This window comes from Pimephales promelas, chromosome 15 (genome assembly GCF_988280905.1).
Source record: "Pimephales promelas chromosome 15, fPimPro1.hap1.1, whole genome shotgun sequence".
In the NCBI taxonomy this organism is placed as follows: Eukaryota; Metazoa; Chordata; class Actinopteri; order Cypriniformes; family Leuciscidae; genus Pimephales; species Pimephales promelas.
This window is the reverse complement of record NC_142783.1, coordinates 31,145,443-31,160,509: the sequence shown is the minus strand read 5'-3', so window position 1 is coordinate 31,160,509 and position 15,067 is coordinate 31,145,443. Positions and strand designations below refer to the sequence as shown.

Here is a 15,067-nt window from a genome sequence, read left to right as displayed (position 1 = left end):
TAAATTTCAATTTATGCACTGCATGGTTTGAACAAGTTTCAAGTTTGAACAATGATTTGTTCAGTAAATCATGTTGTAATGTGTTTTAAGATAGAAGTTAAAGATCGAAGATCTCTGAAACTATTAAATTGTTTAATAGTTTTATATAGTAATATTTAATAGTTTTATATAAATATATTACAGAAGCGTATTGCATTTACTTGAGGAAACAAAATCTTTTTCAAAAAGATTCATAAAATCAAAAAATCAAAATTATTCTGGAAAAAAGTTTTTGCTCTGTTTTTCTGAATTAACGAGTTAATTATCTCAGATATATATTTTCTTGAAAATAAATAAAACACAGAAAATGTATAGGTTCATTATTGTATTCCATATTTTCCATGCATCAAATACAGATGTATTAATTCACAAGAGTATAACTGCTAACTAGGTAGTAGAAAAATGAATATATCTATATACATAATATAATCTTAGCATTGATAGTGCAGTTGGAAATGGCAATGGAAATGAACAATAAACTCCCGTTTCTGAACAACTAAGCCAGACAACTAATCCAGTCTAGATAGACATCGAGGACCATGTTTCAAAACATCACAGGACTGAGAGCGAAGCACTTATAATAATTTAAACACTGACATGAAACTTAATAGTGGATTGCTGTTTTATAAGAGGGTTTCAGTTACAGAACAGTGTGACCCTCCATTATTACTAATTAATTTGACTGTGTTGGATAAGGGAACACACAAAATAATACACATACAACTATTGCTTGCTGTAAATAACCACAATTGTTTTTAGCAAATTCGTTGTCTGGGGAAATGTAAATAACATTTTAATATAGCACCAAACTCAAAAAAAAAAAAAGTGTAATAAAATGAAGGTTTTATAATTATCTTTCTAACTAATGTTTTTCTTCAGACAGGATCACGCTCCACAATCTTATCACGATTCCTTTTCATTTTGGTTTTTAAGACGAATCACTGAGCAGTTCATCCAAACTAATTTCCCTATTACATTTTTTAGCCTTATAATGTATAAAAAAGAAATAAAAGAAAAACAGACAATTTAGGCCAAAGTACGGGCGATACTGTCATGATTCTGCCCTAGTGTCCTTGATTTTCTTAGGATCATGACAGGGCCATGTGCTTGTGTTGTCTCGTTACCTAACCCCGCCCCTTGTTATTCTCGTTTTTGTCATTATTGCTTTACCTATGTCACCTGTTATCATTAGTCTCCCTAATCCCCTCGTGTTTGCTGTCCTGTGTCGGTTCATTGCGAATACATGTGAGTACCTTGTGGAAAGTCTTGTCATTGTGAGCATTTACTAGACGGTTTGGTTGGTCTGTTGGTTGTGCAGTCATAGTCTAGTCTTGTCAGCCTGAGTCTTTGTCCCGTCCGTGTTTCGACCCCTCGAGGGTTTTGTTTTCCTGATTTTGTACCAATATACCTTGTGTTCATTGCACTCTGTCTGCTTTTGGGTTCATCTCCTTGCACCATCATAACAGATACAACCAATATCTTATTATTGTTTTATTTTTTGTTAATAATAGGAACAAAGATGAAAATTACAAATAATAGGACAAATTGAATATAATAGGTGCATTTACTGTAACAGTGGCGTTCAAAAATGACTAAAACACTACATAGACTTAACTGTAAATTTAAAATACAATGATTCTTACTGACGTTATTCAGTCAAGAGTAGTGAGGGATTTTCTCTGTATTTTGATGACATTAATGACAGACGGTAGTGTTTTTTAGGCTGCTGTAATGCACAGATCCAATATAATGAAACGCATGCATAATCATAATTTACTTTCACTTAAGATAGAAACAACTGTGTTTATGTAAACCTTGCATGTATTTGACAGGTTAAGACGGGAAAGAAAACTTAGTTCAGTTCTCGCGTGCTGTGTGACAGGCTTTTCGAAGTTTTACGTGCTCAGAAAAGCTTATTTATGTCAGAACAGGCAAGACTTAAAAACGCATGCAAATGATAAACTTTCGTGGTGGTGAGCGTAACCCAAACCTTGCGTATTTAACATTTGATGTGAATGTACGCTGTGTAGGCTACACAATATTTTTGGACTGATAGCACAATACTACAATTTCCCAACAAAAACAGATTGTGGAGACATTTTAATCATTCACAAACAAAAATCGTGATAATCAGTGAGTGCATTCAGAAATCGATACATTAATTCCAGTTCAGTATCTCAAATTAGTTTGATTTAATATTATTACAATTTAAACTGAATTTTTTAAAATAGTCGTGCTGCTTAATATTTTTGTGGAAACTATTTGATTAATATACAGTTCAAAAGAACAGCAAAGGTTATTTTTAATATTTTAAATGTATTCACTGTCACAGTTTAATGCATCCTTGCTGAATACAGGTGTTGTAACTTGTGAAGGGTGGTGACTTGGTATGTTTATTTTTAGTATTTATTTTGTAGGGGTGTAACGATACTCTCATGTAATGATTCGATACTGGATATTATTGCGATGTGGTAAAAGGTTAACAAAAAATGTACTGTTGATTAAAATGCTAAATTCGTTATTACATTGTGGACTTGGTGCTGGTAACACAATGCACAGGACAATGGTGACATCAGAATAAAAATATTCATGATTCTGAAACTGAAAATACAGAACTATTTTAGATGAATATTATTGCACTCTTTCACTGACTACATATATTTAAAATAATGTAGGCCACTTTTTACTGGTGTTTATGTTAATAAGATATGTGGACCCACAAATATTCCCCCATTGCATTATTATACATTATATTCATCATTATATATAATAGTTTAATAATGTAGTACTCACACTAAAACTCTGTAAACTTGAATTATTTCCTCACACAGAAATTGAAATTTTGGGTGAACTACACATAATACATATTGTCACTATCAACGATACTGTGGCGATATATTGTGACACGGGATATTGTTACACCCCTAATATTTTGTCATATTAACGTGGACCAGGGTGGAAGAACATTTCCCACAATGCATTACCTGTTTGGAAATTTTACTAACTAAACTAAAAGTCACCCACAATTTAGCAGGCCACTTGTGTAACAGTGTGCTGATTTCCTAGTGTGTGTTGTTTTGTAAATCCATCCTTCAATCCTGGCCTCCTTCTCTGAGGTTACCGTTGCTCTAGGGCTCAAATTAAGTTTCAGGACCGTGCTGATGGATAGATATGGGGGTTACCACATCTTAGTGACATAATGTTCTCCTAATTTGCATGGTGATGACAGAAATCCACTAAAAAGGTAGGTCAATTGCACAGGCTTATACAAGTCACATGAACTGAAGCCCTTATCACATATAATATCTGGTCCACACAGGTCCAATTATGATAAACACACTGATAGGGTTTTCAGTCATGTTTGTGGTCATGGTAGACCTGCCAATTCCCAGGTACGCTCTCAACAGTCTGAACTGGCAGGAAAAGGCCCACAGCCCAACGGGAACCAAAAACATCGGTCAGGTTGGCACGCCAGGTCCCCCGACTCTCTGACAGATACCCTTTTTGCAGCTCACACCAGGTCTGCCCTCGGGCTACTAGTAGAAGCTGTTGACAACAGAAGCCGGCACTCACTAGTCCGATACCCAGCCAGATGTACAGCATTACAACAAGAAAGAACTGGAGACCTGAAATCAAACCTGAAAAAAAAAAAAAAAAGTTGTCTTATCCTTGAGAAAAATCAAGAAAGCCAGGCTGGATTATGCCAGATTCAGGCTACATGATATTTTTGTTTTGTTACGATAGTTAGCTGTGTCAGATTATACGATTGTGACTCTTAAATTCGTAGTGTGGTGTGGACAAGAAATATGTCCGACCAATCATCGCTAAGTTCCTCCCCTCCGCTTCCGGGTCATGGGACCTTATTTTATTTTGGAAAAAATATGTAGCCTATGGTAGTCAATGTCGAGAGACAACTTGTCTTTTTATTCCGTCTGAACTGTGCATTAAATTACGCATATGATGTTTGTCAATTTAAAAAATTATTTTATTAAAGTCAAGAAAGTCGCAGTTTGTTATAAAACAGAAGAGTAGCATTTAGTTTTATGTGAAAATCGCTCAATGAACTACATCTCCCGGGAAGCGAAACAACGAGCGAGATCCATTGCTCGTGTGTGTGCAGTCTGGTACAAAACACTCCTAATGTTACGATTATAACGCAAGACTATCGAAACAATGACAGACGTTCGCTTCAGTGAAGTTAGCTTCATTCATTGAGAGAAAATATGCGTCTTTGGGGTTTGTAGTCTTTGTAATTATATTGTATTTTCACAGTCTTATCTCAACAGTTTTACATCAAACTGCGACTTTCTTGACTTTAAAATGTATCTTTTAAATTGACAAACATCATATGTGTAATTCAGGGCGACTACCATTTAATATTTTTCTGAAATTTGGGGTGCTTCTCAATATCCCTCCTCGTCTCCTCGCTCCTCTATCCTCCCTCCTATGACCCGGAAACCGATCGAGCTCAGCCATCTTGAAGGACATCTCAATGGGCTCTATGCACGGCGGTATTTCCGGTGAAGCATTAGGGATGCTCGATAACTTCCGCCGATCATAGAGTCCAATGCAATACCGAGAATTTATATTGAATTTTATACTCCATGGTTATACTAATGAAACGTTAGTCACAAAAACAGATAAAACAGACACCCCTCGTTGTGTTTTTGCTTCTTTTAAAAATTATATTAAATAAACATAACTATATATAAAATTATATCTAAACGTATGTACGTTTCGTTTCAAAGACGGGAGGACAGTAAATATTGAAGACTCTGCCATAATCCCGTTTTCTCCGGTTTTCCTCCGCTTTAATCTACACAACCGGAAATGGACGAGCATCCTTACGTCAAATGCGGAACTTATGCGTGCATATAGCCCATTCTCTAATTGCACTATGAGGAGTCGAGGATCGAGGAGATAGGAGGCTTCCTGAGGAGTCATAAGCGAGGATACACAGGTGCATCCTACGCGGAACTGTTATATTGACTAAACGTGACGCACGTGTCAATTCTCCTCCCCCTTCACATCGGTCACAATCATTTTAATTTATACTTTACCTTTGCAGTTTATATAAGCCACACATCTCAGATATTTCAACAGTATAGCCTATCTTTATTATTATTTATTATGAATTTATTAAATAACCAAACATCAACAATATAAGGGCAGATCCTTTTAGCGCTGCTGATGACACTGTGGAGTGACACTCGAGTGATCAAGTATTCCAATGTATATATAAAAAAGCTTTTATTCGATTCCTCTGTCCTCCTTTCCTTTCCTCGCTTCCTTCCCTCACGTCCTACAGGGGGTGGAGCTGAGACGCAAGGAAAGGAAGCAAGGAAAGGAAACGAGGATGCACAAATAAGAAATGAGAAGAACCCAAGGTACCATGATGGTTGACCGGAAGGGGAGGGAACTAGCGGCTGACTTCCGGGAACAAGAGCATAAACAAACTACAAAAGCGGTGTGTTAGCTTAATGCTAATTCCAGTGTTCAACGAGTTGCGAAGTGCCTCCACTATAATTGTTCGTCTGCATTTTTTTATGAATAAATTTAAATAATTTCGCATTTATTTAGATTTTTAGAACCGATATTGAACTTAAAAATGCAATTTTCAGCTGAGTGTATTATCTTAGCCCTCCCGTTTGAATGCAACTTTAAAATTACTTGACAAAAAATTACATCCTGAGAAAAGTGGATTTCTGGGGGTGAAGCGCCCCCGCATGGACAGAGACGTGTTACTGCAGCCAGTCCAGAAACCGGAAGTAACCAGCCAGTGCCAATTCTCTTCAATTAGACATTCTCTGTCTGAACCCAGCATTGCACTTACCAAGGAAGAAGTAACCCGTCGAGAGTGGCAGAAGAGAGAGGAATGTCAGTGGGTTCTCAAAGGAAATGGAGTACTCCATCGTAAGATACGCCACCCCAATTACCAATGAATAGAGACAACAGCAGGACGTATAGATGCTGAACATAATAAAGTAGCGCATATTCCTATTCCCAATACAGTTTCCTGTGAAAAAGCAGTGGTGGTCCCGTTTTAGAATCACTTTCTTACACACTTTACAGAAGTGGCGTCCATTCAGGAGGTAGTGTGCGTCAATTCTGTCTGGGCAGTCGGGTGAACAGACTGGAATAACTGTTTCGTTGGCACTCTCAGATGGGTACCATATAGTCATTGTGTAATTACCCAGCGCGTTCCCCATGAAGAATAGAAAGACGGCAGTGTGGGTCAGCATGGTTGGATTTAACATCACATCTTGCCTTTGGAATACAGTGGGCATGAAGAGGAGGAAGTAGAGGGCGAACGTGACCACGGTTGCCGTGTAGAAGTATGCAGGAGCAATCGTGTTGAGTAGTCTGAGTTTCACCATCCTGAACAACATGCCTGTTAAATTAATAAAACAAAATAGTCAGCTGAAGATGATAAAATCATATATTTTATCTTGGATTTGGTATCAGTAGTGCATCCCGATAATTATGAAAGAAACTGTAAACTTTGGAACAGGAGCAGTTTAAAAAAAAAAATAGATAGTGTTAAGATAATGTTAAGATATGTAAAGATAATTTGCCATCAATTATAAAGTAAGTCCAAACGAACTTAACTGAAATACTTTATCTTGTCTTCATGTGTGGCCGGAAAAAATCGGACTTAAAATAAATAAATAATAATAAATAAATAATTTAAATAAATAATTGGAAATATATATATTTTTATATATCACTCCCTGGTCTTCCATTGGTCGGAAAAAAGATAGCCCCGCCCCTAACTCACACCATTGGATGAGCCCAAGTTGCTAATTCTGATTCGTAATAAGCAATGTTGAAAGCCACAGTGTTTACACTTTTTTAATAAGCAATAAATAGCCTAAATCTACAGACTACCTAAAAGTCTCTGCATATTTAATACTTTAGCATAGTTAAATGTGCACACATGAGCTAATTAAAAAAGACGCCAACCGATTTTATCAACGAAACTAAACTGTACTATTTGTTACACAGCACATCATTTACATCCTATGGGTTAATATAGGGTTTAGGCATAGCATATGTTTTTATTAGTGATCATGAAATGCGCGAGAGAAGGATGTGATGTGAAGGATTGTCTAATACTAAATTCTAATACCAACTAACGTTTTATAGACATGGTTTGTAATGAATAGAGGAAGGAACTATGAGGCCCGACACATATAATGCTAGCCTATTGAAACGCATATTATAGAGCAGGATGAGGATATTGCTCGGTTACCTGACGCCGGTTAGACCAGAGGAGGAGCTGATGGATCAGCAGCACTGGAGCTCGAGCTCATCCCTCACCCTCGTGCTAGGAGATAAACCACATGTAATTCATTCAGAAATAACGTTACTAAATCAGTTATCATTCTGTAACACGGAGCACGCATCTCTTCGCAATGCCTCTCAGTGGTTTAGCACCGCCGCCTGTTGGTGTGGGTAGCCTACAACATCATCATTCAGCTTCACTAAAAGAAAATCAGACAAACTTGTAACGTTATAGCTACACTTGTGTGATAGGTATGTTTATTTATTATTTTATATTGCTTTGTGATTTTATATCCCTATATACCGCCGAATCATACTGTTTCCCCCACCTCGACTCATTGTTATCGATGGACGACACGCACGTACAACTTTCTCCAGCAGATGGCAGTGCAATCCAACGCTTAATTTTTAGCAGACACGTTTATTTAAAGAGATAGTTCACCAAAAAAAAAAAAATTAACACATTTACTCACCCTCAAGTAGTTCCAAACCTGTATATATATTTGTTCTGATGAACACAACCTTTAAAGGAAGATATTTTGAAGAATGCTGTAACCAAACAGTTTTGGGGCACCATTGGTTCGTTCTACTATGGGTGACATCAACTGTTTGGTTACCCACATATTTCCAAATATCTTCTTTTGTGTTCAGCAGAAGAAAGAAACTCATACAACATGTGATGTGAGTAAGTAAATAATGGCAGAATTCTAATTTTTCGGTAAACTATCCCTTACATTTTCTCTCCATTGTTTTATATTAAGTTATTAAGTTAGCATTCTATGATGTGAGCCATGCTAACAAGCTCACACCTGTGATCCCCAGAAAAACAGTCAAAACTTTATAGTTCGCACGAGCCTTCAGTTTTCGTGTGTGTTGATGGCGTGTCCCTTCACAGACGGTCCCTAAGAAGGGCGCTCCCCGTGTGTGCTCACTGTGCTGGTGCTGATGCAGACACACTGAAGCATCTAACCGGACATAAACCACAGGAGGTGTTTCAAAGGTAAGCCGCACTATTGTTATATTCACATCGCTTGCGATGAACTGTTCTCAGTTATATCGTATTATTCAATTATTCAACCAACGATTCCATGATTATTTCGGAACTTCAACGGGGTTTAAAAGTGGACGTTTTTAACAGCTGTAGCAATTGTATGCAAAACGCTATTGCAGCAGAGACCAATGCATGGGTGCTAAACATAGAGGAGGGGTGATACATAAATAATTGAACCGTTCGAGGTTAAATGGGCATTGTGATGGGTGATGGCACTAGGTTTTGTTTTTTTTTTGGCTTGTTTGTTTACCGTCTCGTGCTCCCCGCTGTTTTATTGTGACATGGGAGTGCGCACGTTGTGCATTTATTGTGGGCTCTTGTAGTATTATCTTCTTAAAGTTCTGTTCTGCTGTTGGTAATGGTTGTATGAGTGCACACACGCTGACAGCGGGGAGTTTAATGTCTGGATAATGCATTGAATGGGGAACAAGTCAAAGCTGCGCGTTACAAATAAGAGGATGGGGGCGGATAGATTTCTCCACGCTGTTGCCAAGAAGCCGCGATGATGCATAATAACTTTCACAATTAGAATGGTGGTCTCTAATCTTTCATTTGAGAATCAAAAAGTAGGCTATTATTCTATTACTTGAACTGTTAGAGGGTGAATATCGAACCTGTCATGAACATGTCAACAAACACACAAGATGAAACAATATTGTGTTTCTTATTGTGACAATAGAACAACAATAGAATTCATTTTATTTAAGATTATATATATATATATATATATATATATATATATATACACACAGTATATTAATCATATATGTATTAATCACCCTGTATGTATGTATGCATATATGTGTGTGTGCATTGAATGAAGCCTATTTTGCCTATTTTTCTAGAATTGTTATTAAATATAATTATTTAAATGTTTAATTTAGGGCTGTCAAACGATTAATTGCATCCAAAATAAAACTTTGTGTTTACATAACATATGTGGGTGCACTGTGTATAATTTATATATATATAAATACACACACATGCTTGTATATATTTAAGAAATATTTTAATTTATATACTGTACATAGATTTATATATAATTTATATTATATATAATAAATATAAATATTTTATATATAAATAAGATTTTGTTTTCTTAAATATACAAGCATGTGTGTGTATTTATATATATATATATATATATATATACAAAATAATTATACACAGTGCACCCACATATATTATGTAAACACAAACTTTTATTTTGGATGCGATTAATCGTTTGAAAGCCCTAGTTTAATTACAAATGTTTTAGGTGGACATTTATTAGATTTAGACATCATGGTAATATTTGTTATGCACATCTTTTAATTTATGCTGTTTTATCATTTAAAAAAAGTAATGTGAGACTCTGATAAGAATAATCATTGTGATTAAAAGCAGTTAATTAAAAAAAATACATATGCATTAAACTATCCAAATGAGAATGTGAATTATGTGTGAATTGTTATGAAAGCAATGTTACAACCTCTATGGTTACAACGCACAAATTTAGAATTTTTTTTTTTAGCAAAGAATTCATGAATAGTCCTTTTTACATGCATATCGTAACATTGTTGTCAATGGGGTTTTCAATACCCAGCATGCTTTGCATGAGCCTGGAGGGGAATAATAAAAGTAGTAAGTTGTGTTATGTTATGTGTTTTTGACTGTATGAGTTACTGGGATCTTATAATGGCTTCTGTTAGGGCAGAATTTTAGGGTTTGCTGCTGTTGTGAAGAGGAAAGTGTGTGCTCTGTAACAATGCTAATGCTAACACTGGTATGTTGCTTTTCTTAGTAATCTTCAATGCTGAAAGATTTGGTCCCTGCTTGGCTAGTGTAAGCATGCTGTTTACCAAAACGAAGATGATAAAGCTAGTTGACCAAGTGATAAGATCAGTCGTCGGTGTAAATCAGATCTTTTATCAGATCATTTTTTGTACAACAACAGGGCATCTATCTCATCCCAGAGATAAAAGCGCAACCATCACAATTTATATCAAGCTGAAATAAGATTCTAATCCTCAATGGTGTATTTGAAAAAATTGTCACACTTTCGGAAAGAATAATCTATTAAAAAAAAAAAGATAAATGCCTGACATTTGCTGTCTTCAGTCTTCACCGATGGCAGTGTCCATCTATCAAGGATAAGACACAGTTATGGAGCATCTTGGAATGATATTCTGCGATGCATGATTACCAAACTGACTGTATAAAGCAATTAATAGTAGTCGAAATGTCACTGCACTTATGACAGAATGCTGTTGAAGCTCATAATTGGATCATGCATAAATCATCATTTGAAACATCTGCTGTTGGCTGATGTCTCTTTCAGCTCTTGGTCCTTACTACTCTCATTAAAGGAGAGATATTAGTGGCACCTTGCTTGAATTGGTTTTTGCTTGAGTTGCACCGGATGGGTGAACTTCTGGCTCTCACACACAGTGGTGTATGGTTTTCATGTTCCAAATAATTGATGTTTGCAATTTGCATGGTTTTCTGGATTAAAGCATATGAATCAGCATTACCTTACTTTATCAACAGACATATGAAGAGTTCAGATGCAAAAGCCTCTAAGTGCCATTTGAAATTTTCTTCTAAAATGATCATTTTTATCAAGCTTGTATATTTAAGTTCAGTGATTTCACTTAAATGGCAATGATAATTACCTATTAATTGTCATTTAAGTGAAATTACTGAACTTAAATATACAAGCTTGATAAAAAATTTCAAATGGCATTTAGAGGCTTTTGCATCTGAACTCTTCATATACTATACTATTTTTTTTAATGTTCATTTTAATATTTTTTTTTAAACCAAGTACATTAAAGTCTCATCAAGTTAATATGCTTTTTAACATTATTTGCATTGCTTCAATGTAATTTAATAAAGTAAAGAGCAGCCATTTAATATAAAATTTAATGTAGATTTATTATGTGTAAGGTATCATGAAGATCTCAGCAGAGATTCTCCAATTGGTAAAGTATCTCATTGATCATCATTTCAAGTTGATTTCGATATGATTTCGTTGATTCAGATATGACTGAAATGTTGTCCAAGTAAGTGTAGGATGAAAAACTGTAAAATAATTGTAGAATTTCACTCGCCTTCATGTCTTTGCAAACCCAGAAGATAATTTAGAAAGAATTCAGTAGCGCTGTGACTCAATTGAATACTAAATGGAGCTCTAAAGTGTGTGGCCAAAAAAAGTATGCTAAAACAATCCAATATTTCAGAAATTTTAAAGGGATAGTTCACTTTGAAATCAACTTTTGATATGTTTTAGCTTACCTCAAGGGCATCCAAGATGTAGGTGTCTTTGTCTCCGCAGTATTTTCAATTTTGATATTTTTAGGTCAAACCGTCATATATGAACGTGGTCAGTTTTTGACCAATGTTTTCCACTTCTGATGTCTTTTCCAGCGAGAAAAGACTATTGTAGTAATGAAATATTTGCTTAGTTATCACCAAACGTCTCTCTGTTCTGCTTAAATCATTAATCGTTACACTGCCTACAAAGTCAATGCCTGATAAGGCAGCGAGGCAACAAGTCAGATGCCTACGTTTGTGAATGCAACCATGCATTTCTGCCACCTCCATAAAACATTCATAATTTGTTATTTTTTTTAAACATAAGTTTATGTTGTTAGTCAAGTTAGCAGAGCTATAGAGTGCATTAGACAATTTGATTGCCATCTCTGATTGGTTTCAGCGTCATCTTATGATATTTATCAGCTTTAAGAACATTTGAGCAAGCCATGATGGCAATCTTACTAATGGTCTCAACAGCAATGCACTATCGTCTCCGGTTCTGACTTTTATTCTTCATCAGTGACAAATATGAACCAAAATTTACCTCATTGATACAATGTGAGGGAAGGGGCAGATGTGAGCAGAGTCAGACAAATAAATACTTCAGCGAAAACAGCTGTTGGGAATTGTGCCAAACCCTTAATTTTAGCCAGCAGGTGTGATTCCTTCATAAGGTGCTTTTGCAGAGGTTGTAGAGATGTTGCTTAGTCGTTTTCTGACTGCTGCTTTCTCTCCAGTGGTTCAGTGATCAAAAGCCTGTAATGCATTCCTGAGAAAACACAACAAATAACCCTTAGTAAAATGTGTATCTGGCATCTCCAGGCAGCACAGGCATGAATATTTGATGGTGCACTTGGCTGAGATTGAAAGTTGATACATCCCGCTGCAGTACACAAAGTGTGCAGAGGCTGGAGTGTGAGCTATAGGAAGTTCTCATAGGTAGTGGTAGGATATGGTTAGATGGAGCGCTTCGTCTTCCATAGATGACGTGACGTTCATAGAAACATCCAACAGCTGGCATGTAGACAGTTTGTGCCACTATTTGTCAGTACTTTGTCATCATTGCAATGTTTTTAGTGTAAGGACGTCATATGCGTTTGTTTCTAATATTATCTTTGGTGCAATATTGTCTCGTTCTAACACCCACACATGCATACGCAAAAAGATACTGGCACCCAAGGCCTTCACACAGTGTAAGAAATAGTAGTGTCCTTGCTATCAGACAGAGGTTAGAATATATGATTGAGATAGTATAAACCATCCGAGCCAGTTATCATACCTCAATGGTTACTTATTAAAGCTAATGACCTTGAAGTAATATTCATAAGAACATTGACAAAACCAAACCGTTCGAGATGCAGTTTCCCTCAGATATACGTCACAATAGGAAAGAAAAGACTAAAGCAACTTCAGTTTCATGCCAACTTAAACTTAAAAATACTTAAAAATTAACTTAAATCAACTTAGAAATAAAAATAGAGATTGATTTGAGTAATTGAAAATATTGATTTTGAGAAAAAAAATATTATGTGTAAAAACCTAAAGATAACTATAGCAAAACTATATAGTATCCACACCAATGCATGATACCTTTAACTAACTTAAATATGGCTTACATGGAGTTGTGCAAGAAGAAAGTAATGTACCATCATAAAATTACACACTTTATCTTTAATATTGGCTTGCGCGCGCGCGCGCGTGTGTGTAAGAGAGTGAGTGAGAAGCCAGATTGCTGCTTAGATGTCGCATTACAGCATTTATGACTCACATCCTTTCTGTCAAGAATAGATCTCAATGGAACATAAAGCACATACAATAATCATCACTGCATAGTTTACAGTTTATGGAAGAAGAAAGTCCATATAAAATGTGCATCATTCAAACTTTAACCAAAAAGATAGAAGCACTTCTGTACAACCATGAGAAATCATAATTAGCATAGTTTGCGTAGGAAAACACTACTAATACATTAGACGAGATCCATATTTATTGTTGCGTCACTGTGAACTCATGTTTGCATATGAAATTAGGTCTGGCTATATAATGAAATGCAAATAAAGATCAGGGCATTTTCTGTAGGCTACTTCAGATGAGCCCGTGAGACCTAATGTCGGGTTCGTCTTCTTTTTTATTCCAGAACATTTGATGCTTTGTATTGATAATCTTTGAACTGATGATAAATTTACCTAACATAATACATTGTTACATTTGATGATTCTTCTTCTAACTGACTTTTATATTATTTAATTAGAGTTAAAAGGAATTAGTCAAACCTTCGCTTAGGCTATATTTAATGATGCACAGATGTCATTAAAAACCTTTTCATTTTATGGAGTCAGATGAAATAACGAGAAAATACATACGACCGAGCGCGAGTTTACATGCATTAGGCTAATGTCTATGAAAATTATGTCCTTTTTAATATACAAGTTATACAAGTTTGGTCATTAAACTCTAGAGGGCGCAGGCTGATAGGTCCTTAACTCAATTTGTTAGCGATCACATCGTTATCTACATAGCACAAGGGTGGGGGGGAATCGATTCTTAGATGCATCGAGATGCGGACGTGGACGATTCTGAATCGTTTCACAAATGTCAAAATCGATTTTCAAAAAAATAAATACAATTTTTTTAGATAACGTTAAACTTCAAATCCCAGTCCCAAACACGCCTAGTCTCTTGAACACGCCTGATGTGGCTGCAGGTTTGGGTAAATAAAAGCCGATCTCACATAGAGGCTGGATCTGTTTTTTAGTTTTTGGTTGATAATCTTCTAAAACCGTCAGATTGAGAACGAGGAGTTGACGTCATTTTACAGTGCCCCTCCCCTTTCCGCCATGTTGGTAGGATTCCCACGACAAAACAGTATTGATTACGTGTGTTTTTAGCTCGGTAGTAGAGGAGTTTCTCGCAATACGCACTGTTTTACCATGCCTGGAAGTAACTGCTGCGTTAAAAACCGATAAAAACCCTGGTAACCGATAGCGTCACCTACCATCATGGCCGACCGGCTCAGACCCCGCCCAATTAGGCACGTGACTCCTCATTCTCAATAGTCTGCTTTTTGGCGGCCGGAAGCGCGGAAGTGCAGTGGCCGGACCGTGTGTGACGTGCACACAACATAACAGAGACGCGATGGCTGAGCGCAAAATCCGAACGGCAACACGCTCATAAAAGCTGACGTGTGGAAATATTTTGGCTTATAAAATGAAACGGGGAAAGGAGCCTTTTGGTTCATTGCAATGTTAATAAAATGTATTGTATGTTAATTCTTTATGGGTCACTACTAGGGTTGGGTATCATTTGAATTTGAACGATTCCGATTCCGATTCCTTGTTTCGATTCCGGTTCCTAACGATTCTCAATTCCGATTCTTTTAAGAGGCAGGGTCAAAAA

General features: G+C 36.2%; 2 protein-coding genes across 2 annotated transcripts in view; one reads left to right on the top strand and one right to left on the bottom strand.

Moving 5' to 3' along the window:
* Nucleotides 1-349: 349 nt before the first annotated feature.
* zdhhc22 (zDHHC palmitoyltransferase 22) lies at nt 350-7,642 on the bottom strand. The gene is made up of 3 exons (XM_039666911.2): nt 7,292-7,642; nt 5,873-6,430; nt 350-3,677 (listed from the first exon to the last, which is right to left on the bottom strand). Exons 2-3 carry the CDS (start codon nt 6,426-6,428, stop codon nt 3,391-3,393), a joined length of 843 nt encoding a protein of 280 aa, XP_039522845.1. The 5' UTR covers nt 6,429-6,430; nt 7,292-7,642; the 3' UTR covers nt 350-3,390.
* A 542-nt stretch (nt 7,643-8,184) lies between these two features.
* The window catches only part of tmem63c (transmembrane protein 63C), a 44,330-nt gene continuing 37,447 nt past the window's right edge, over nt 8,185-15,067 (top strand). The window contains exon 1 of the mRNA XM_039666922.2: nt 8,185-8,323. The gene's annotated coding sequence lies outside the window, so the exon portion shown is untranslated. The remainder of the gene's footprint in view (nt 8,324-15,067) is intronic.

What these genes read in the sequence shown, in the direction of transcription:
- zdhhc22 (XM_039666911.2), bottom strand. Translation starts at nt 6,428, where the DNA reads ATGTTGTTCAGGATGGTGAAACTCAGACTACTCAACACGATTGCTCCT. An exon ending in GACGGGTTACTTCTTCCTTG is followed by an intron (nt 3,678 to 5,872) that starts GTAAGTGCAATG and finishes TTTTTTTTTCAG; the next exon opens with GTTTGATTTCAGGTCTCCAG.